Source organism: Pecten maximus, chromosome 11 (assembly GCF_902652985.1).
Source record: "Pecten maximus chromosome 11, xPecMax1.1, whole genome shotgun sequence".
Classification (NCBI taxonomy): domain Eukaryota; kingdom Metazoa; phylum Mollusca; class Bivalvia; order Pectinida; family Pectinidae; genus Pecten; species Pecten maximus.
The window spans coordinates 34,878,714-34,902,670 of record NC_047025.1 but is presented as its reverse complement, the minus strand read 5'-3'; the positions used below and the strand labels follow the sequence as shown (position 1 = coordinate 34,902,670).

Sequence of the window (23,957 nt, the reverse complement as noted above, 5' to 3'; positions counted from 1 at the left end):
TTGCTTCTCCAACTGTTTAGAATGAGTGATTTTGGGTGAAAATGCTCAGGTGAATTTTTAGAATTTGTGATATTACACAATTTGATATTTGGTAATTTGCAAGGAATCAATATTCATGCTTGATTTGATTCATTTGAACATATTTAAATAAAAACTCAAAACAAAATTTGTCATGCCCATTAATGAAAATTAAAAAGAAATCATCATAACAAAATATTTGTCTTACCCTTTTGGCGTTAAAAAGGTTAAGGTCAAATCTATGAGGAAATCTTACATAAACATTTGAAAACAAGTATCGATAACATCGCATTCCATTTTCAAATGTTGTTAGACATATTTACACAGTGACACATACTCATAACGGTCGAAGGGGTAATATGAAAATTTACATTTACCCTCCATTCTTTGTTAGGATAATCAGCTTAATTAACACCTCGATCTCGATTTGAAACAAACACGATCACCGCCAATCAAGGTTGCTGACAAATTCTCAATGCTAAATCACCGAGGGAGTATACACTGCTTCTCAAACAAATGCATCAAATGGTAACCGCGGCTTAGAAATGTATCTTCTTACATCAAAAATTGTACCCACAGCATTAAACATATAATCTTAACACTAAAAAATGGTACCACATTAACACAAATCTATGGTTCCAACGGTATAGAAATAAATCTCTTTTAAACCAACAAATGATACCCACAGCATAGAAATATATTTTATGAACATCAACAAATGATACCCACAGCATAGAAATATGTTTTATGAACATCGCCAAATAGTACCCACAGCATAGAAATATATTTTATGAACATCAACAAATGGTAAATACGGCATAGAAATGTATCTAATTAACACAAAATTTTGGTTCCAACGGTATTAAAATACATCTTCTTAATTCCATGATTTACATACAGCATATAGGGGAGGAGCATGATAGAATATCGTCAGGATGTACTTTATCACTAATCCACTTTGAATTTAAAAAATCTAAAATTAGTTCAAACTTTTTGGAGGGTGGTTATAGCATAAAGTACTATAACTCTTGGTATTGTATTACAGTATACAACAGTATACTCTTGTTTTAATCGATCATACTTACTCTTTGTCAGATACATGTACTTAATTTTTCAAGAATGAAGTTAAACATTAGGTGTTCCCGCTTCATTTTCGAATCCATCTTATTTAGAAAAAAAACGTAATAAGGCATGTTCATTTGCACATGTTCTGTCAATAGCATATCGCGACATAAATATTTAATAAAACATTTTGTGATAGAAAAGGACTGAATTGTCCCCTAAAGGACCATTACTGAGCTTAGGTTTCATTTAAGAGACACTCCTGATTACCAGAGTCATTACGTCAGGGATATCTCAGTGACATAAAGCAATCAAAGGGTGAGCTCATGACAGTCTTTTATCTGTTAACACTGGAGAAACAAAAAAAACACATCAAACGACTGTTAATGCACGTCATATTTTAGTTACTTCAAACTGAATGTAAAAAATAGCCTGAGAATGAAGAATATGACCCTATGATTTTGCCAGGTGATGTGACTACTGCCTCGATATACACTTCATCAGTTACACTCAGCTGTAGTATTACCGTAGCGGAGCCGATATTCCAGTTATTCATTGAACCCTGAACATGTAGCCGGTCGCGTTCTAGTCCATTGACCAGTAGTTTTGTCGAGAGACTATGGGCATAACTGACTTCTGTGGACCACGTGAAGACATATATACCAGTCACAGAACAGGTGAAGATTCCAGACGTCGAGTAGGCTGATCCAATGTTCAGCTTTACGTCATCAAAAGCGATCTTTTCACTGAGCATGTTGTTGATTGTTCGGTCGTTTTGTATTCTGGCGCTGAACGCTATACGTGCTTCTGTTCAGTAACAAATGATGATTAACACTTTTCACATATTTAAACAAGATAATATTGATAAAAAACAATAGGTTATTAATATATTCATCAATAAAATTCCACTAATAAATGGATCGATATGTTCACTTATGATTTAAAACGTCATAAAAATTGTTTTTCATATTCAGATTAATATTTATATATCTACTTTAAAAACAAATCCTTCAGAACTCGGAATTCAATTCTCCTGTTTTGAATTGAACCTGTTAAGACTGAAAACATACGACCGTGTATTATCTCCCTATACACCGAATGTGTTTTATCTGTAAAAGCGGTAGATCTCGTCATCTGTCAGCCCCATCTTCTTGTCTGTTCTTTTTATTGTTTGTTTTTTTATTATTCCATTGATGTGATTTATAAACGGCAAACCTTATTATTATTTTTCTTTTAAAGGGTGTTCTTGAAATTTTATATTTTGTTCATATTTTACCTGGTGTATCAATTTTGATAACGAATTGTGTTATCGTTATTATGTCGGTATTTTCTATTGTTTTTGAGATCACCTACAGTGCGTATTTCCGGATTTACATTTGGATTATACAATGAGTGAAAATCATTTCAAACATCACAATTGGCAATACATTTCGGTCGTGTACTCCTACCCATGACTGTCAGTTTGTTCGAAAGAATTAATTTCAAACCCATTTGAAATGAAAATCCAACCAAGTTTGGGTACAGTACGATGGTTTCCTTTACAAAGTCGATTGAATTTTTTGCATACAATGTGATCCATACGATGCACCGTCTTCCTGTTTTCTTTAGGGTAAATAACTTGTCTTGCATATTTTATAGTCCTCATCTTATAAGTATCATTTCAGCAAAGTGTTGTAAAATCACTTAGTTAAAAATGAAAAAGGGAAGATTATCAAAATACTTGAACGAGTGACATTTTAACTTTTCATAAAAGTAGACAAGGGCCATACGAGGTATCCTGGGACTTGAACAACTTTAATATTAAACTATTTTGTGTCTACAGCCAAAACTATTGAACTATGAAATTTCCATCATCATTTATATGAAAGTGATGAAATTTCTCCCTTTCGATCCCCACAACCCCTATTCTAGGGAGAAAGTCCTTATTAAAAATGAACCATTTCCCCAATCGATTAGTTTAGCCAAGCTTGGTCGGGTGAAATCCTTTTTTAAAAAATATCCTGAAAAACTAAGAACATTGTACACTTCGGGTCAGATCACCTGAATATGAAGCACAAAGTAATGTAATATATTACCGATATCTTAATAGGTTAGTAATTGCTGATTGGTTAATTGGCGGTAGAATTCAGAGGTGTGTTAATTAAACTCGAATATTCAGCCCTTGGCTGAAGATGGCGCCCCTGCTATAATGATTTCCATACTAAAAAGAGCTGCAATAAAACAATTCTCTTACAATTGTTATTTTTTGTTATTAACTATATTCCTATTTGAAATTCAATAAAGATCCAAAATAGTCGAAGGAATTTTGCCTACCGGCGTTAATAAGAAATAGTTAGATATTATCTAAGTTTGTTTGGTGATATTACATCAGAGCACAGGCGTCTGCTTAGTATTTATAGAAAAATATTAGCCCCTACTTTTACTATACAACAATATGTAACACTTGAAGATCAGACGAAGCATCGACTCTGAACGAAAGTAGGTTATTAATTGGTCGATTATTATAGTTAGCATTGTTTAAAAGAAGTGTCAGATTGCACCATGTATATCACTCTGTAATTTACAGACTACTTCCGTTCCAAAGTCTATGCATCGTCGGCTATTACGACCGCTTTGACCACTTTTTCTCATCTTTAAATCATAGTCATGCGACAAAAGAATAACATGCTATTTAAGTATTCTAAACCAAGGTACGTTGCTAAAGTTTGTGTGCATTAGGCGAATTGAACTTCAAAGTAAATCGAAGCCCCCCTCCCCCTCCCCCTCACACTTCCAAGTGTTACACCTTTTTTGATATAGTAATAGAACGGACTGATATATTTTTTTATAAATACTAAACAGAAACAGACGTCTGTGAACAGAATAAGGTAACTCACCTGGACGGCATACATCCCCTTTCGGTCCCTTTTGACCTATGAACCCTTTAGGTCCCTGTGTTCCGGATGCCCCAATATCGCCTTTCTGCCCTGCTGGACCGGGTATTCCCATAACCCCCTTTGGTCCCATTGGTCCACGCATGCCTTTATCGCCTGTTTCTCCTGCTGGTCCAGGTAGTCCTATATTCCCTTTTGGTCCTATTTGCCCAGTTATCCCCGGATTCCCTCTTGGTCCTACAGGCCCAGACAACCCTATTCGTCCAACTTGGCCAGGTATTCCTTTATCCCCTTTTGGCCCTACAGGCCCAGACAAACCTATCTGTCCAGCTGGGCCAGAAACTCCTATATCCCCTTTCGGTCCCATTGATCCAGACGTTCCTTTATTCCCTTTTGACCCCATTGGTCCAGGTTTTCCTGTGATTCCTTTCTGTCCTGGAATTCCAGCATTGCCAGTTTGACCTCTTTCTCCTTTTTGACCTGTTATAATGGTATTCATGTAATGTATTATAACAAATATCACATAACGCTGACATTCGGTAGTCTCTGAACTCTGTAACTTTGCTTATCGCAATACTGTTATGTCAGAGACTCAGTGTAGCGTACATTCATGATGAAAAAGGGAAGATCCCAAAATATACCTACATCAACATTCCAACATTGAGACGTTTACTTAGTCTGCGATTAAAGTCATTCATAATAACGTACGGGCTTGATTTTGGATCAACTTTAACGACAATCAAATATTGTCTCAAAAACTTGTCGTTTAAATAAGAATAAAATAAATCATACATGCATGTATATACACAATGTTTAGCATTTATTCATTAGATCTTGTGTTTCTTAACAAAGTATAAATGTATCCATACATATGATGACATGTATATCTATACTTGGATTATGTAAAATTTACCTATTTAAATAAAAACAAAAAACCCAAACATTTTAATCCCCCAGAAGGCTGCCAAAGTTGGGGCCTTGGGGCCAGATTGATTTTCCTCCACTATATTCCTATTATGTGATATATATAAAAGGAAACTTAGAAAATCATGAATTATTCATCAATTATTAATAGACTATGAACTATGTAAGAAAATGAGTGTAATTTTTTTTTGTGATAATGTTTCTATGATAAATATAGCAGGTGTCAGGTTGTGTGGCGAGAGGTTATTGTTACAATTAGTTTGGTTCTTGTTGATTTGTCCAACGATTCAACTGTCACCAAGTATTACATTTTAAAGACATGTCGTCTATTAAACAGAAATTATTATTTTCATTTGATTTCAGAGTGCGGTATTTATATGTTGGTAATATGTTTCCATTGACAAATAAAATCAATGAAAGACAAACAGTTCTGATTTGAAACTTAGAAATTCGTTCGTGATTTAGAAAGTGTCAAATCTTCTTCCCTTGACTTTGTTAAATAACTTTTGTTACATTGCTACTTCCTAAAAGCAAACAGATATTTCACATTCAGAAATTAAAAGAAAATGCATTAAACTAATTCGACAATTACCGTCTATTCCATCGTCACCATTAAAACCAGACATACCGGCTTCTCCTTTAAGTCCAGGATCGCCCTTTTCTCCCTTCTGGCCTTGTGAAAGAATTGTTGAATACAATGATAACATTTCATTGAAATATTGGTATTCCATAATATCAATAACAATAAAAATGATTTTTTTTCCCCTCCAAAACTGTTTAAAAATTGAAATAATCGAGCATGGCAAATACCGTCTATTCCATCGTCTCCGTTAAAACCAGGCATACCGTCTTCTCCTTTAAATCCAGGATCACCCTTTTCTCCCTTTTGGCCTTCAGGAATAATTATGAATATTTGAATGTAATATTGCCACTTTAAAATATCAATGACAGTAAGATTTTTTTTCGTATTAGAAAGTGTTCATATTTTGAAATAATTGAGATTAGCAATTACCGTCCAATCCATCGTCCCCATTGAAACCAGACATTCCAGCATCTCCTTTGAATCCAGGTTCACCCTTTTCTCCCTTTTGTCCTTGAAAAATAAATATTCGATATTTTATGGAAATATTGATACTTCAAAATACCAATGAAATTAAGATGTGTTTTCGTATTTTGAAATATTTGAACTTGGCTATTACCGTCCAATCCATCGTCTCCGTTAAAACCAGGCATACCAGCATCTCCTTTGAGTCCAGGTTCACCATTTTCTCCCTTTACCCCTTAGTTGAATAAAGCAAAGTTCTTTAAATAATACAGGACTTTTTGAAATTTCATTTTATTTTATTTCACAAATTGTAATGAAATCGAAGAAAACATATTCCTCTAGTAATGTATACAATCGTTTTTATCCAGTTTTAGTTGACTTTAACACATCCACATCTTCCAATCGTGTCATTCCGTTAGATAAATATATGAAAAACCAAACCGAAATAAAAATTCCAACGCATTTTACAATTTCAAAACATGGGAACCAGCTATATTTCTTACTATATAACGAATTTCAATTCAGAATTAACATTCATATCTTAAACGATATATAATATCTACATGTAAGTAATGCTGTGGATCTACATTATTGTATATGATATAGACATGAGAATAACACAAAATTGGCCTGTACCGATTATATATGAATCTATAAAGTTAAATTATACGCATCGATTTATATCACGCTCACCTGGTATGTGTGATTGCGGAATTGCTGATCTGAATTTCTCAAAATGAGGATTCACAGGTTGACTGTCTTGCTCATGTGTTCTTCGCCCCTTTCGATGTGCCGACCTGATTATATCTTTAAAGCACTATTATCACAAACATACACAAATGTGCCTGTTTCATCTCAATATATGAGAGGCAAGTAATGAGTGATACCCCTTACAGAATCGAGATGGTGTTCCCAAAGTCATCTATATGGACCTTGGGATAAGATGTGCTGCATTTCACTGTAGGAGGCGACTAATGTGATGGATGATTGTGACACGTGGCACTTTTTCTCGTTATGTATGAAATGTTTACCCTTGCTTTCTCTTCTTTCTAAAATTGCTTTGAAATCTTCTGTAAGTGTCCCTCTAGACACACACCTTTATCTGCCACTCGATGGTTAAGAGTTAGATACCAGACACCTTCAACACCGTAATTGTTTGGATAAACATCTAATGTTACCCGAAACTCGTCCTTAAATGACCTTACATTTACCCCGATGCCACAGGAGTCCCAATGATTTGCCTCTTACTATAACGTGGTGTGTTATACAGCTGACTTATCCATTCTCGGGACATTCAGTGTTTCTTGTTGTATATAAACCTATTTTACACAATGACGCAGGAACGAAATAATAGGTAAAATATTATTATAATTTGTAAATATTTATATAAATAAATGCAACAGGTGCCTGGTTCGGTCATGAGATAATAAAGATTAGATAATATTTGAATTTATTATACTTGTGAAGTATCAGAAATTAAAATTTGTAAATCCGTTACGTCATCACTGCTTGACAACCTTGACAACAGTGTTGAAAGCAAAGTTACAAGGTAACAAGAGAAGACATTAAAATTGCGTTGAGCATCCCATCCGAGATGGCTCTGCCTTCTTGCCAATGTATATACAACCTTTTACTTTATAATTTGACTAGTTGTGCCTATTCCCTGATTCATTAAGATTACTTTATGTGGCATCGTTTATGTCGTTGATCGCTTGTCTCTATGCTGACAGCCAATGGTTCTGTCCCTTGGTCAACACAAGCCAAAACCTCTAAAATGGTACTCTTTGCTTTTAGAGGGTCCGTTATAGTTAGGTAAAACTCGTGTGTCCATTGTTAGTGTAATGTGACCTGGTTAAGTGTAACGCAACAATATAAAAACATTAAAGAGTAATCCATAGGTGACAAGTCAGACTTGTTGAGTCAGACAATTTCTTAGATATTTTCACAGATTATTTGTTACACATTATTAGATATTGGTTAAATGAATTTATTGGCCAAGACGTAAGATTATCTTATTTTATAAAACGAGAAAAGCAAACATACCTGAGCATGCTAAACTCATGCGACAAGAGGTTATGTTTATATTCAAGTTCTTCGTGTTGTTGACGAATACCCTCGAGCTCCGAAACTACATTTCGAACATCATTCTGGAGTAGTGTTACTTGACTTCGCAACTTCGTTAGACATCCATCGTCTTTGGCACCCGTTGAAGTAATCAGTGACAATAACATCAAAGAAAAATTCACCTGCATTCATATTGAATGCGACTAGATTAAAAATACTAGGTCAGAAACACAACTGATAATGGCGAACTTTCTTTACATATTTTATCGAACCAACTGTTCATTGTAATGCCGATTACGTGACGCATATTATATCTATTGCTTATCAGGTTTTTACGGTGGCTTATTTGTGCCATTTTGTCCTTTCGTCTTTCCTTTTCGCCCCGAAAAGACGAAAATCAAATATCTGAATTCTCGTCCTTTCGTCTTTTCGCCCCGAAAAGATCAAGATTATCAAAACGTAATTTCGTTTTTTCGTCCCGAAAAGACAAAATAAATGCACGCAAATTAGCGACTTGAATTGTTATCTTTTTGGGTTTATCTTTTTTTTTTTTTTTTTTTTTGATTTTCTCCCCGAAAAGACGAAAAATTAAAAAAAAAACCCTGAATTTTCGTCTTTTCGCCTCGAAAAGACGAAAAGAAGTAAGCTTCATTTTCGTCTTTCGGGGCGAAAAGATGAAAGAACGAAATGGCACAATAAGCCCCTGTAGGTTTTTAGTTCTATTATATTGACGTTACTTGGAGAAATCTGCATTGAGAAATCTGACAATCCCCTTGCTTTAAACTTTTCCCGAGAAACACAAATCACCCTGACGCAAAACATGCCATATGCAGTAATGGGAGAAACCAGTTCCGAGTCTAACATCAGAGGCATAAGGCCAGCCATTATTCCTAACTGGCATAATATTATTGAAATAAAACGTATAACAAACTGTATGTTAAATAACAGTTTTCTTTGAAATTATTTTCGTGATTTTACGTCACTGCAATATCCATTGACAAGACACCGTTCTGTAAACTTCTTAACTAAATTAATCTCAGTCAATAATGAAAAAAGAAATTTATTTGAATTTGAAATCCCGTCATTGATTTATTTTTACTTTAAACATATTTTATTGCCAAAAAGGGTAAAGGGTTTGACAATTTTTTTTCAACTTATAGACGCCCTCTCAAATCATACAAATCATTATATGAAAACATTGAGAAAGGCATATAGAATATGTTTGACATAGACACAAGTTCGCAAGAAAGAATACCATAATACACATCAAAACATTTGTGCCTCAATCTAGTACATGTAAAATGTTTAACTTTTTTTCACCATAACTGTAGCAGGTAGGCGGATATGGTTGTACATTTGAGTTTAAAGAGATTTTGAACAAATTCAGGGAAGGCAACGATCGTACAGATAGATCTAACAAGTTCCAACTACGAATAGTGGCAGGTATAAACGAGAGATTTGTTTGAGAAAGCTAAAAAAAGAAGAAACCCGAAAATCATTCTTATTTCTATGAGAATATTATTTTCTGCAACATTAGGCGGAAGGAGATCATTTAGATAGTCCGTAGATAACTTAATATGCAGTTTATATAAAAGTTTTTGTTATACCCCCGCAACGAAGTTAGGGGGGTATACTGGAATCAGGTTGTCCGTCTGTCCGTCTGTAGACACAATGTACCGGCTACTCTTACTGAGGGAATTCCAACGAAACTTTATGGCAACAACACTTATACAAATTGTACATTGTAGATGTGCGTAATCTATATCATGTTGTAATTTTGTGGTTACCATGGTAACCAGGTCACTATACTTCGTTTTTTGGGTGAGGGGCAATTTTTTCCAGTCAACTCCTCATAAACCTGTCAAAGTCAAACTACACATGAGTGATAGGTACCATGTGTAAATATGCATGCATGATATTTCTCTACAGAGTTTTTGGTTTCCATGGTTACCAGGTTTCAATACCCATATTCTTGTGGAAAACTTCGTCAAGACAACTCGGAAAACTCCTATATAGCTATTAACCGATTTCATTTGAAATACACAGAAATGTTAAGGACTCATATTGTGTACATATGCATGCAGGTTTTTCCCCCCCACAAAGTTAGGTTGCCGTGGTAATCCATTCATTAAAACAGGTTTTTGTTGGAAAATCTTCACCAGAGAGGCGGTGAAGGGGCGGGGTGTAAGAGTTGGCCCTCTGGACGACAGTTCTTGTTTTTTACGCTTTCGACGATTTGAAAAATTATCTTAACCAGTTTCAAAATGTAGATCTCCTACACGCACATACGAAGGAAGGCCTGTTAAGATAGAGCAGCTTTCCTTTAAGCTTTCTCTAACAATTCCATTTTAAATTAAGTACAAACCATCCCATACTTCACACGCATATTCTAAAACTGGCAAAATAAGTGATTTATACATTTCTAAAAGACGATTTCGATTTAGCGAAAATTTCAATCTTCTTAATATATTTATTTTCTTCATAACAGAACTGTATATGGTATTTATATGATCCCCCACTTGGCGCTCGCATTAAATAAATTCCAAGACGCCTATGGCTATCAGCAAAAAATGGTCTTTTACATCAAATATCAACTCTAAATCTTCATCTATGTCAATAGAATTTGAGTAAAAATTACTTCAGTGTTGTCTGGGTTAAAAGTTACCAACCGCATTTTAAACCACACGTTTAAAGACTCAAGATTCCTATTTAAGACATTATGAAATTTCAAGACATGATGAGGAAGACATTAATACAGACGTATCATCAGCCAAAAGGACGAGCAGCTGAGTCAAGGACATCAGCAATATCAGTTATGTAATTGATAATTCCAGTTATCAGCTGTTAGGTTCTCGGTCAGAAATATTGCGTTTATTCATGGCATCCATGTATAAGTGAACAGTCGGGCATATCAACAGGAAGTTTTCAGACACACAGTAACAGCGCATATACATTGTACAATCTCACTGAGGTTGGGATTCATTATTCACGCAATGATATTCATTTCAGACAACTCCATAATTAGTGCACCAATATACGAACTGGTTGATAAGGATGATAAACGGCAATATTCCCAAACGGTATGTGTTATATTGTAATAAACTATACATTATAACACTCGTCCCTGTTAGGGATTTCCAACATGGCAATGACGTCATAGCTCTTTTCTATAATAATGATACAACCTTCCTGTTAATAAATGAAAGTGAAAAAAGACTTATGCAGATATGTTCCACGAGCAGCTTCTTTTTGTGACATCACATTTAAAAGAACACAATTTCAATGTACATGATATAGCAGTAAAACAACAAAATACAACATGAAAGTCAGCATTGTGAGCACCTAACAGATATTCATGATGAACTGTTTTTTCGCCGGACGAAAGCAATATCTTCTACGCAAAAATCACGAAAACGTACTAGAAAGGTTATTTTCAAGCATACTTCACATGGTGATCCTGTGGTCACTAGAGATGGGATGAATCGATCTCACACGGGGTAGGGAAAGACAGCTCTCACGCGCTATGACGTCACTCACAAAAGCGTGACGTCATTGTTTTATGTAGCGAAACCACGTTACAAATTGATAACGTCATCAATTTCAGCGCAAATATTCACGATGGCGCGATAAAAAAAAACATCACAACGACAATGTTTTTAACCTTTGAAGCACATTATATGAGAAAAATATATATCATGGACGTGATATCTCAACACTTAGCAAGCCTCATGCTTGCCAGCAAAACCCTTACACTCAGGTTGAGTTATCCACAGGCGTCTTCTCCTGGTTAGTATTCATAGAAGAAATGTTTACAGAGCTGTCGACCAATCAGATTGTCCCTCCATACCACTCTAAAATATACAGATTTCTTCGATACATCGTCGGCTATCTCGACTTCTTTTGATCCATTTACTCATTTTTGAATCATTGTTATACGACAAAAGAATAACATTCATAATATCAATATTAACCAGAAGCAGACGCCTGTTAGATATCCCTGTCCACGGAGCAGACCCATGTAAGATTTTAACGCTCTCATATCGTTATCAAATTTCTGGTCCCCCGGCATTAATTTTATTATTTATTTTTACTGGCATGCTGCTGATTTCAGAAAGATCATATCATTCTGACAAACTGTTTGCCCCAATATCGGACGTGTCCATGATCAAATTGTCTAAGATAACACTGCACGACATCACGATCGTCAATGGAATTCCAGGTCAATGCTATTTTAGGAGTGACTGTCGATCTCGATCGCTATGATGGGCGAGCTTTTTGGTGTAGGAGTGTGTGCGGTAATATTCACGGTGATTTTGACGTAACTTCCTGTATGAACAAGCAAAATGGGACTTAATACGAGAACTGAACTGTGACATAGGAATACACAAACATGTATTAAACCTTGTTTTGAATGTAGGAATAGGTAAACCCTATCTAACATTGCGATACATGAGAGAAAAAGACTCTTCCATTATGTGAGTATAAAGGATTGGGATACTCCACTTTGGGAATCACAAATTGCGGTAAAACCCTCGGCGATTTCAATGTTCGGTTTTCAAAAACATTTAATTGACATAAGCATGATAAAAGCATTGGACATCAGGCGAAGCTTATTTAATTTCTCTCGGGTTTCACCACATTTTGTGATTCTCGAATGAAATATCTCTTTCCTACATACACACATACAATCCTAGCATATCTTATTGCAGCCTTAGCAGGCTTTTAGATTGTTTAACAAGCCGTTATCATAAGAATTGTTTAACAAGCCGTTATCATAAGAATTGTTTAACAAGCCGTTATCATAAGAATTGTTTAATAAGCCGTTATCATAAGAATACAGGTTGTATAAATTTGTTATTGGATAGTAAAATACATATCTTTTTTACTGTTCCCTTTTCTTAATCTGAGAGAAAAATGAAGTTATCAGATCTGAGATCTATTTAATTCTACATTAAAGATCTTTTTTTAAGATCAGACAATAGGAAATTAATACTCCAGTCCTGCTTAATCATAACATTAGGTTTAACTTCAAAATCATTTAGCGGAAGCATATAATTGAAGCGCCATTTAACGTAACTTTAAGCGTGAATCCCCTACTTTTGATATTGTCTCTTATCATTTATTGGTGTATTGTTAACAATTGAGGCCGCGGTGGCCGAGTGGTTAAGGTGTCCCGACACTTTATCACTAGCCCTCCACCTCTGGGTTGCGAGTTCGAAACCTACGTGGGGCAGTTGCCAGGTACTGACCGTAGGCCGGTGGTTTTTCTCCGGGTACTCCGGCTTTCCTCCACCTCCAAAACCTGGCACGTCCTTAAATGACCCTGGCTGTTAATAGGACGTTAAACAAAAACAAATCAAACAAATCAAATGTTAACAAATTTACTCCCACAATATTTGTGAAAAATTCTGATCTTCAACTTGATTGTATTACGAAATGAAATTCACTGACCTTACTAGTTATAGATCTGTTAAAGAGTGTGTGAATTGATTCAACCTTCCAGGTACTGGCAGTCATAAAGTTGTTCCTATTGATTAATAGCTGTCACTCCATTACTCTTATTACATGTATTATGTAAGAATTCCAGTCTACCTTGTAATTCAATAAGGACCTAAGGCTCAGGTGTGCTCTTCGATAGTATCCAAATCCATTCTCCGAGCTAGACGAAGGTGTTTATCGCACCTCGGACAGAATTCTTGCATCTGATTGGTTAAAAGCTTTGAAATTTAAACAAATCAGTAAAATCACAAATATCCCCGAATGAACACCGGTCTGTTTATTTTTACTTAATCGTCCTGAAACAGTACAAAAAATAAATAATTGAAAAACCTATTTAAGATTTGCCTCCCCTACGCCGTTGACCTTTTATACTTTTCGAAAGCGTTTCGGTTATTCAGCTTGTCTTCAAATATGGCGCGATTTCGACAGGCTTCCTGTGTAGACTATACGAAAACAGAGAAAGTAGATTCAATTGGGGAAGGAGATTGATTTTAATCTGATTTTCAATCTATACATTTATTTAGGCAAAAAGGGACAGGATGAAGATTAGAAAAACTTCAGTAGATTAGATAAAGCTTTTTATCATTTTTACCTTTACGCTAGGAAAACTGGTGGAAGAGGATAAAGTACATGTATGTCCAAGGTGTATAAAAATGGTATCAAAGAGGTAGAAAAAGGTCCTAGATGCGATAAACTCGGTTTGTAACTGACCTACTACGGAACCATAGATGGCCAGTATAAGGCATTATTTTCATTGGACAACATTCTTAATGTTCGGAAATAGTATTTTTCAAAATGTACCTTACAACAGGAATTTTTATTTTGATAATTTAGTGTGAGGAATCAAAGTAGCATGTCACATTAATTTATATAAGAGGAGTTGTATACAAGGCCCAATAGCTCGAAAATAGCAGCCAAGCAAGTGAAAAGAACGTATTTCGTAAAAGGTGTTGATTTTCATATATACTACTGTCCTACGACGTATTAACATTGTCGTTATAGGAAAAATGGACAATTATTTGGACATCATCTACATCATCGAAATTTGTATCTAAAAGGACATATTACAACAGGCAGATATGCTCGTTTGAGATACGTGCATGGTGCTTATCTATGGTATATATCGCAATCTCCACTATTTGCAGACGATAAAAATCAAATGTAGCGCCGATGTAGAAGTTGTGGAAATTGATTTAAACACGCTTCAACAGTGGTTAGAGGAACGGTTGGTCAAATTCCATCAAAATAAATGCTAGGTTCATTCCATTAAATCCAAAAGAAAAATTCTATAGTTCAGAAAAGAAGCAGTGGACAATCACGGTAAAAGACATTGGAATAACAGTAGATAAGAATTTAAATTTCAGAGCTTGACTTGCAGCTGATTAGACAAGTGGTACTGTTCTAGAACTGTTAAGGAGAGCATATAATCTTTTGATGAAAACGCACATGTCACCTCTTAGGCCTTATTTTGAACATGTTTATAGAGCATATTCAAAGTAAAAAATATCAAAGTTATATCGAATGTCGAGGGAAGAGCATCAATGATCGACTAGCAATATGAATATCAAACAAATTAATTATTGAACAAGTATCCTTGAATTGAAATGAACTTACTCGTTTGAATAGGCAACAAGCATTTCAGTGATAAAATTGAAATTGAAAAAAAAATCAGACTGAAAATGAAATTTTACATATTTCATTATATTATGCATATATGATATAGTCCTACACAGACAAAAACCTGTACAACTGGAGTAATACTTGTTTGGAACAACGGAATGCTTATAGCAATATAGTATATTTGTTATCTCCTAATATTGATGCTGTATCATTTGTGTATACCTCTCCTTACTCCCGATGACCTAAAACAAGATCGTTGAACCTTATTGTCATAGCCTATTTAGTTGACCTGGAATCAGAGATGACCTAAATATCAAAACGAGGACATAGTATTTAGTGTTGTCTCTACGTTAAGCATTATAAAGGATTATGAAATTACATATATTAGTGGTAGGCACATTTCGGGACAATGCATCCATTCTACTGAAATGGCATTTAATCTTCAATAGTACTAAACAGTAAAAGTAATGTGTACTCCCTTTAATTACTTAGTGAAAGTAATGATTGTATTTCACTTTGAAATTGCATGTAATGGTAATAGTAATGCAAATTTTACAATAGTATGTATCACCTAAGTAACCACATTAATTGTAATTTAACCCATGTTTGTAACAAAGTTAAACAACGTATACGGTGTTGAAGAATTCTATGAAAAAGTCGATATTCGTGCTTTTGTTTTACGTACTACCGAGGTACATGTATCTGAAAAAGTCTAAAATGATGTACGCTTAATGAGGTAAGAGCCACTGAACTGTTGATCAAGATAGAAAAGTAAATTCCAAAAAGAAAAACAAAACGACCTAAGATAACCGTAACGTCAACAGGTCTTTCACAACAATATGAACAGACATCTCTACCGATGTCATCCACCACTACAAATGTTGTTGTTGTTCAACAACCAACCAAAGTTCAAAGTAACATGGACTATCTACTGGAAAATACCTTGGACAACTAAGAACGTACATCTATGCTTCCATATTTAATGTACACATTGCTTTTTCCTCGACCTCCAGCCTACATGCTTGGTCTATATTGAACTGTTTTCGCTGCTTCTTGCCTGTTGGATTATGCGCAATCTGTTTTTCAATAGTTTGTACGGATTCAAAACAGTTAAAGTCAAATGGGGAGGGCGTGCAGAAGGCAGTAGTATAAGAAACACAAAGAAATAACTTACAAGAAAGAAGGGAAAATATAAGTCACAGAAGAAATTATCTTCATTGAGTCTCAATTTTATAACGACTCTTTCGAGCAACATGCTATGGCGAATGTGTTATCTTTAGGCCCTCTAGATGACGACGGAAAATCGCTAATCATACAAGGATCACAAAAGGCAGCTTCTAACGCCATATGTTGAGAAACATAATGTACAGTAATTCTATTTTCTGGGATGTCAACGGCTTTAACACACTAGATAATGCCGCTTTCAATTATAAAGACAATGTTGCACTCTCTAAACCATTTAATGAGACATATCAGCATTATAGTTTCAATTTTCTAGCTAACATAACACATATTGCAAGTTTACATTCATGTAAGATATAACTTTTAACAGCAACCAAGGCAGGGCCGGGAAAGAATATTGCCTGCTTTTATCTCACTTGATGTAACATGTGGCCAAGTGAGAGACTCTTGGAAGTCGGGATGGTTTCGTTCATTACAGCATTTATTATCTCAATTTTTTATTCTTTTGTTTGTCTCTGTGTACTCTCCTTGATATCAGTTCTCATAATGATCTTCATCGCTGCAAGGAGTTTAAACTCCGTGAAAGGAAACATAGAGTGTCATTTGAATGTAAATATATATTGCTGCTTATTGGTGGTTTGTCTGATGAAGGTTACAGAGAAGGTCTATTACTGGTCATTTTTCTGATGAACGAAACGTCACTCTCAAATTTTGAACTAGTTGTGATATATATCTTATTCTATTCACATGTATGTGTACTCATGTAAAATGTTTCTAATGATGTATTTTACTTCTAGACCAGAAAAGAGGTTCACGATAGGGACATCGAAGGAGCTCCTTAATCATCTGCACACTACCGACGGCACTGCAGTATTGAATATCTGGGATGTATCCTGATAATCTACACACTGAATACCAAATGACTATCTGATTTGAGATTCTGTACATTATTATAATCATTATAGATATCAACTAAGTTTTTTAATTTTCGAGACAAAACCAAATATATTATTATAATTCTATAGACACGTCATTAAATTAAAAAAAAACAACTGAAAATGACTACTGTTACCGCCACAGCTTTGCCATGGTAATTTGGAAGATGTGAATGAATACTTCAGATATTGGAATTCATACTTGAAAATGATGCACACAAAAAACTGCATATAACTTCGAAATATATTAATTGCTCTTCACGCTGTGACATGCTGATGAAATGAAACACCGCTAAAATACAGTAAACAATAGGATAACAATTGGCGGACTTTTTGTGTGTATGTGTTTTTTTCAGCACTTTACTTAAGAGTTGGCGCGAATTTGATACTAAACTTTTTTTTATACATTGTTAGTAACGCAAGTAGGTGATAGTTAGGTCAATGTAGCTAATTTTCACTATTGTCAGTTAATATTGAGAAACTCCGATCTAAACATAGAAATGATGAAAATAGCGCGGAATACTGCTACCCTGTAAACAATTATGCAGGCGTAAAGCAAAGTCATGACAGCTTTATTCCGCTCGAGTCACTGATATGTTTCACAGTAAAAAGCATATTAAGAAGTCTATTTGAAACCTATCATAAACGTTTTATTGAGAATATACACACAATGAGACCTCCCAATGGGAGACTCAGAAAAAAAGGGTAGATTATTCACCAATAACCATTGTTATTGCATATATACCTCAGTAAACCTTGGCATTTTCTTCCCCAATTACAGTGTTTCTACTTCTTAATGAAAATTCTCACCAGAATGAGGTGCTCCCCATAAAGTTTAGAATTGTTTTTTCTATAAAAGTAAAGCATGACTAGTTCTTACCAAGTATCTATTGATGAACTAGTTTGTGAATAAATTGCCCTTTTAAAAAAAGGAACGTTACTGAGATTGGTTTCTATTTTAGGTTCTATTTTCCTTAATACCTTTCATCAACATTGTATCTTAGTAAAGTATATTGCTTTGGTTTCAAGTTTTGAAATCCAAGTGGCAAAAAGCAATCCAAGAGGGAGTCAACGATCTCTTGACATCATTTCCATAACATTTTATCTGTTAAAACCTTAGGAATAAAAGCCTCAAACGACTGTGAAGTGTATGATATATGTTAGAAATGTCAAATTGAATGCAAAAAGTATCCTGAAAGTGAAGAATATGATCCTATGACAGTGCCATATGGTGTGGATTCTGCCTCGATACACACTTTATCAGTGACACTCAGCTGTAGTATTACCGTAGCGGAGTCGATGTTCCGGTTATTCACTGAACCCTGCACATATAGCCGGTCCCGTTCCAGTCCATTGACCAGTAGTTTTGTCGAGAGACTATGGGCATAACTGACCTCTGTGGACCACGTGAAGACATAGATACCAGTCACAGAACAGGTGAAGATTCCAGACGTCGAGTAAGATAACCCAATGTCCAGCTTTACGTCATCAAAGGCGATCTTTTCACTGAGCATGTTGTTGATTGTTCGGTCGTTTTGTATTCTGGCGCTGAACGCTATACGTGCTTCTGTTCAGTAACAAATGATGATTAACACTTTTACTATATGTTTAACAAATGTAATATTGATAAAAAAATGATACGTTATTAATATATCATTAAATATAATTCCACAAATAAATGAACCGTTATATTAATATATATATTTGATAAAAACTTGACAATTTGTTATTCATAAGCACAATGATATCTTATTTGTTAATCATCACAAATGGGCAACTTCAGATTTTAAAAGTATTTCATGATCGCTGAAAGATTGGTATTCCGGAATATGAATGACAATAATAATGGGGTTTTTTCCCCCAAAAAATTGTTAAAAAGAAATCCAGTATGGCAAATACCGTCTATTCGATCGTCTCCGTTAAAACCGGCTTCTCCTTTAAGGTAGCAGTGTACAGTAAAAATGCCAAATTCTGAAAAATATGGCACATGCTTTAGATATGTAAACATTGCCAGTTAACCTTACATATAACCTCTAATAAAGTATATATATTTGAAATCTGTACAACATTTGCAATTTTAATAGAGCTCTGAAGGATAAGTAAACTGATATTTTCTGTGATTTTTAGAGCTGTGAATACCATGGTAACAGCTTAAAAAATTCTCAAAAATTGCAAAATATTATGATATTTGACCCAAAATGGCACAATTCTCTACACAATTTTTTTTCTGAAACCTATTTAAAATTAAATATCTCTATCCCAAAGACAGAATTAATCTTGTTTGGACATATGTTGTAAATTAAGTTTTTCCGCTATCTTACCTTTTCTGTGGGCTTCCATTTTGCGCTGTAGGCGAAACTAAATTTCCTGTGTAAACACACGTTCGGAAAATCCGGATATTTAAAATCCGGAACCAATTTATTGATTTTTGTTTTAATAAATGTGAAGCCTGTATGTACTACTTCATACTGGATATACCAATTATAGTGTACATTTATTTTTTCATTTTTTATACATATCATAATACAGGAGTTATTTGCTTAACAAAAAAATTGCCCATGGCCAGGCTGTCTTACTGTGGTGTGCTACCTTATACATCACTTTCGTTAATTCTAATTTTACTAAAAACCCCATGAATGTCTAGAATATGTTCCGACGAACAAAATGACATATCGGGTTACTGTGTATCTTTAATAGTCACCGAGTATTGCTGATTTCCCTGAGAGGTGTATTTTGACAACTTTTTCTCCCAATCCAGTAATAAGGGGAGGTAATTTTAAAGATGAAAACTCCCATAATTCTGTATATCTCTTGAATAAAGTTGTGTTTTGAGTTGAATGTGGTACTTTGAGTCTCTGTGCATGTAATCAAGCAAAAAATACTATACAGCTATCAAATTTAGCCTTGTAATATGACGTCATAGTTACCATGACGTCATCAGTAACTATGACGTCATCAGATTGTATCTATGACGTCATAAATACTCAATGGTGTCATAATAAATAACCAAATTCCTTTCCAAACCTCAGCTTAGCAACACATGCAATATTCTAACTGATAAATCATGACATGACATCCAAGATTTCAAAATGTCATGCCTATGACATCACAGTCATCTGTTTCCACCCCGGTAATTCAGATATGTACCAATGATCATATGAAAGTGTCCGCTGATCCCATTTTATGCGGAAAATGCTATTTTTTCTGCTTTACCGAAGGAAGTGACAATAATTGACAATATTGTATCAACCGTACACTCCATCAATTGAAATTACATGCTTACCAATGTATAAATAAATTGAAAATAATGGTTTCACCAAATATTTCAAAAAATAACACTTACTGTAATAGTTTCCATGGATACGGGGTAATAAATCAGGTAAAACAAACCAGAATTCGGTCTATATGGTTTGTTAGATACCCAATAAGTTATTTTGGGTTTGTTATAAAACATAGAATATCTTTTCAATTTACACTGACTCATTAACATTATGCTTAATTAACCCACCCTTAAAATGGGTAAATATGCGAGTTACCTCCCTTGATTCCTCTAATATGACAAGCCTGATAATAAACAAGTTTTAAATTGTTTTTATGCATTTTTGAGCAATAATGAACTAAAATGAAGCTTAATCAAGCATAATTAAGCACAATTTCCAAAAAATAACATTTTCAGCCCTTATAAGGTAGCAGTGTACAGTAAAAATGCCAAATTCTGAAAAATATGGCACATGCTTTAGATATGTAAACATTGCCAGTTAACCTTACATATAACCTCTAATAAAGTATATATATTTGAAATCTGTACAACATTTGCAATTTTAATAGAGCTCTGAAGGATAAGTAAACTGATATTTTCTGTGATTTTTAGAGCTGTGAATACCATGGTAACAGCTTAAAAAATTCTCAAAAATTGCAAAATATTATGATATTTGACCCAAAATGGCACAATTCTCTACACAATTTTTTTTCTGAAACCTATTTAAAATTAAATATCTCTATCCCAAAGACAGAATTAATCTTGTTTGGACATATGTTGTAAATTAAGTTTTTCCGCTATCTTACCTTTTCTGTGGGCTTCCATTTTGCGCTGTAGGCGAAACTAAATTTCCTGTGTAAACACACGTTCGGAAAATCCGGATATTTAAAATCCGGAACCAATTTATTGATTTTTGTTTTAATAAATGTGAAGCCTGTATGTACTACTTCATACTGGATATACCAATTATAGTGTACATTTATTTTTTCATTTTTTATACATATCATAATACAGGAGTTATTTGCTTAACAAAAAAATTGCCCATGGCCAGGCTGTCTTACTGTGGTGTGCTACCTAAATCCAGGATAACCATTTTCTCCCTTTTGGCCTTGATTAATAAAAAAAATGAAATATTTCAATGAAATGTTGTTACTTTAAAACATTAATGACGGTGAGATTTGTTTTTCGTATCAAAAGATTGTTAGTAGTTTGAAATATTTGGGCTTCTCAATTACCGTCCATTCAATCGTCCCCGTTGAAACCAGGCATACCAGCATCTCCTTTGAATCCAGGTTCACCCTTTTCTCCCTTTTCCCTTTGTTGAATAAAGTAAAGTTCTTTAAATCATACCGGGTATTTTGGAATTTCTTTTTTTTTTCATTTCGCAAATTATAAGGAAATTGAAGAAAACATATTCTCCCAGTAATGTACACAATTGTCATAATTCAGTTTTACTACACTTTAACACATCAACATCTTCAAATCGTGTCATTCCGTTAGATAAATGAAAAAAACATAAAACCGAAAATTCCAACGCATTTTACAATTTCAAAACATGGCAATCTGCTTTATTCAGAATTAATATTCATATCAAAAACGATATATGATATCTTAGCAATGCTGTGGATCTACATTATTGTATATGATATAAACATAAGTATAACACACCGATTATATATTAATCTATGGAGTTAAATTATAGGCATCGAGTTTATATCACGCTCACCTATTGACATGTGTGATTGCGGAACTGCTGATCTCGATTTCGCAAAAAGAGGATTCACAGGTTGACTGTCCTGATCATGTGTTCTTCACCCTTTTCGTTGTGCCGACTTGGTTATATCTTTAAAGCACTATTATCACAAACATACTCCATATCACGGACGACTTAAATACACAAATGTACCTGTTTTATCGCAATGTAAGAGAGGCAAGTAATGAGTGACACCCCTTACAGAATCAAGTTGGTCTTTCCAAAGTCTTCTACATGGACCTGGGGATAAGATATGCTGCATTTCACTGTAGGAGGCCACTAATGTGAGGAATGATTGTGACACGTGCCATTTTTTCTCGTTATGTATGTAATGCTTTTGTTCTCTATCATACGAATATACAATGAAATGCATGTACAATCCAACAGGCACCTGGGTTGGTCATTAGAACAATATTCTAATTTACTATAATTGTGAATTTGATAACACATTACGTTAACACTGCTTATATTATAAGAATTGAAGATATAAGAATCAGTTTTGAAAGTAAATTTACAAGATGACAAAAGAAAACACTGACATTACATTGAGCATCCCAAATGGTTCTGTCCCTTGGTCAACACAAGCCAAAACCTCTAAAAATGGTACTCTTTGCTTTTTGAAGATCCGTTATATTTTGCGATTGTTAGTGTAATGTGACCTGGTTAAGTGTAACGCAACCATATAAATGCATCCAAGAGTGATTCATCGGTAATATTTCAGACTTGTTGAGTCGGGCAATTTCTTAGATATTTTCTCAGATTATTTGTAACACATCAATCGGATATTGGTTCAATGAATTAATTGGCCAAGACGTCAGATTATATATTTTTTTATAAAATGAGAAAAGCAAACATACCTGAGCATGTTAAACTCATGCGACAAGAGGTTATGTTTATATTCAAGTTCTGCGTGTTATTGACGAATACCCTCGAGCTCCGAAACTACATTTCGAACAACATTCTGGAATAGTGTTACTTGACTTTGTAAACTCGTTCGACATCCATCGTCTTTGGCTCCCGTTGGAATAATCATTGACAACAAAATCAAACAAAACTCAACTGCATTCATATTGAATGCGACTAGTTTAAAAACTAGGTCAGAAACACAACTGATAATGGCGGGCTTGCTTTACATGTCTGTTCAATCTAACGGCGATTTAGTGACGCACATCTTTATATCTGTTTCGTATCAGGTTTTCGTTTGCATTATATTTGCGTTATATGGAGCAATATGTAATGATATAATCATAATGTTATTGAGATAAAAAATATAACAAATTGTTTATCAAATAACAGTTTTCCCTGGAATTCCTTCTGTTATATTACATCACTACTCTACCATTGACAACAGGCCATTCTGTAAACTTATTAACTTAATTTATCTAACAATCCATCAAAAACATTGATAACTTGAAAACTCTTTATTTATGTGAGCAGCTGTCGTCTGCTTACCGTAATCTGGTTTATCCATGCGTTCTTATACCGGAAGTTTATACCATTCGGAACTCTGTATTTAGTTATAGCAGCGGAAGGGTTCCGAACAATTTGGCGCGAATATAGCACGCATCGGCATTTTTCGGCAGTCAGAATTAAAGTCTTGCCAAGACTGGTTTAGCTCTCTTTCCCTGATAGGAATAGTTGTAGGTAGATTATGTAGGGTATTGCTAGAAATAATTATGTTAGGGTATAGAGAATAGATTAGTTTACAAGTCACAGTCATAAA

The 23,957-nt window shown here is 34.5% G+C and overlaps 1 protein-coding gene across 1 annotated transcript; it reads right to left on the bottom strand.

Moving 5' to 3' along the window:
* Nucleotides 1-1,404: 1,404 nt before the first annotated feature.
* Nucleotides 1,405-23,705, bottom strand: LOC117338573 (fibril-forming collagen alpha chain-like). Its single transcript, XM_033899931.1, has 10 exons — nt 23,687-23,705; nt 18,509-18,789; nt 6,616-6,739; nt 6,077-6,157; nt 5,890-5,970; nt 5,688-5,768; nt 5,470-5,550; nt 3,957-4,433; nt 1,744-1,887; nt 1,405-1,430 (listed from the first exon to the last, which is right to left on the bottom strand). The coding sequence occupies exons 1-10, from the start codon at nt 23,703-23,705 to the stop codon at nt 1,405-1,407; spliced, it is 1,395 nt and encodes a 464-aa protein (XP_033755822.1).
* Between the last annotated feature and the right edge of the window lie 252 nt (nt 23,706-23,957).

Excerpts from the sequence above, each read along its gene's own strand:
- LOC117338573 (XM_033899931.1), bottom strand. Across the intron at positions 5,551-5,687 it reads CGGAGACGATGGAATAGACG|GCCAGAAGGGAGAAAAGGGC; the intron begins GTATTTGCCATG and ends TTCTTTCACAAG. Across the intron at positions 1,431-1,743 it reads CTTCACCTGTTCTGTGACTG|TGTTAACAGATAAAAGACTG; the intron begins GTATATATGTCT and ends TTGTTTCTCCAG.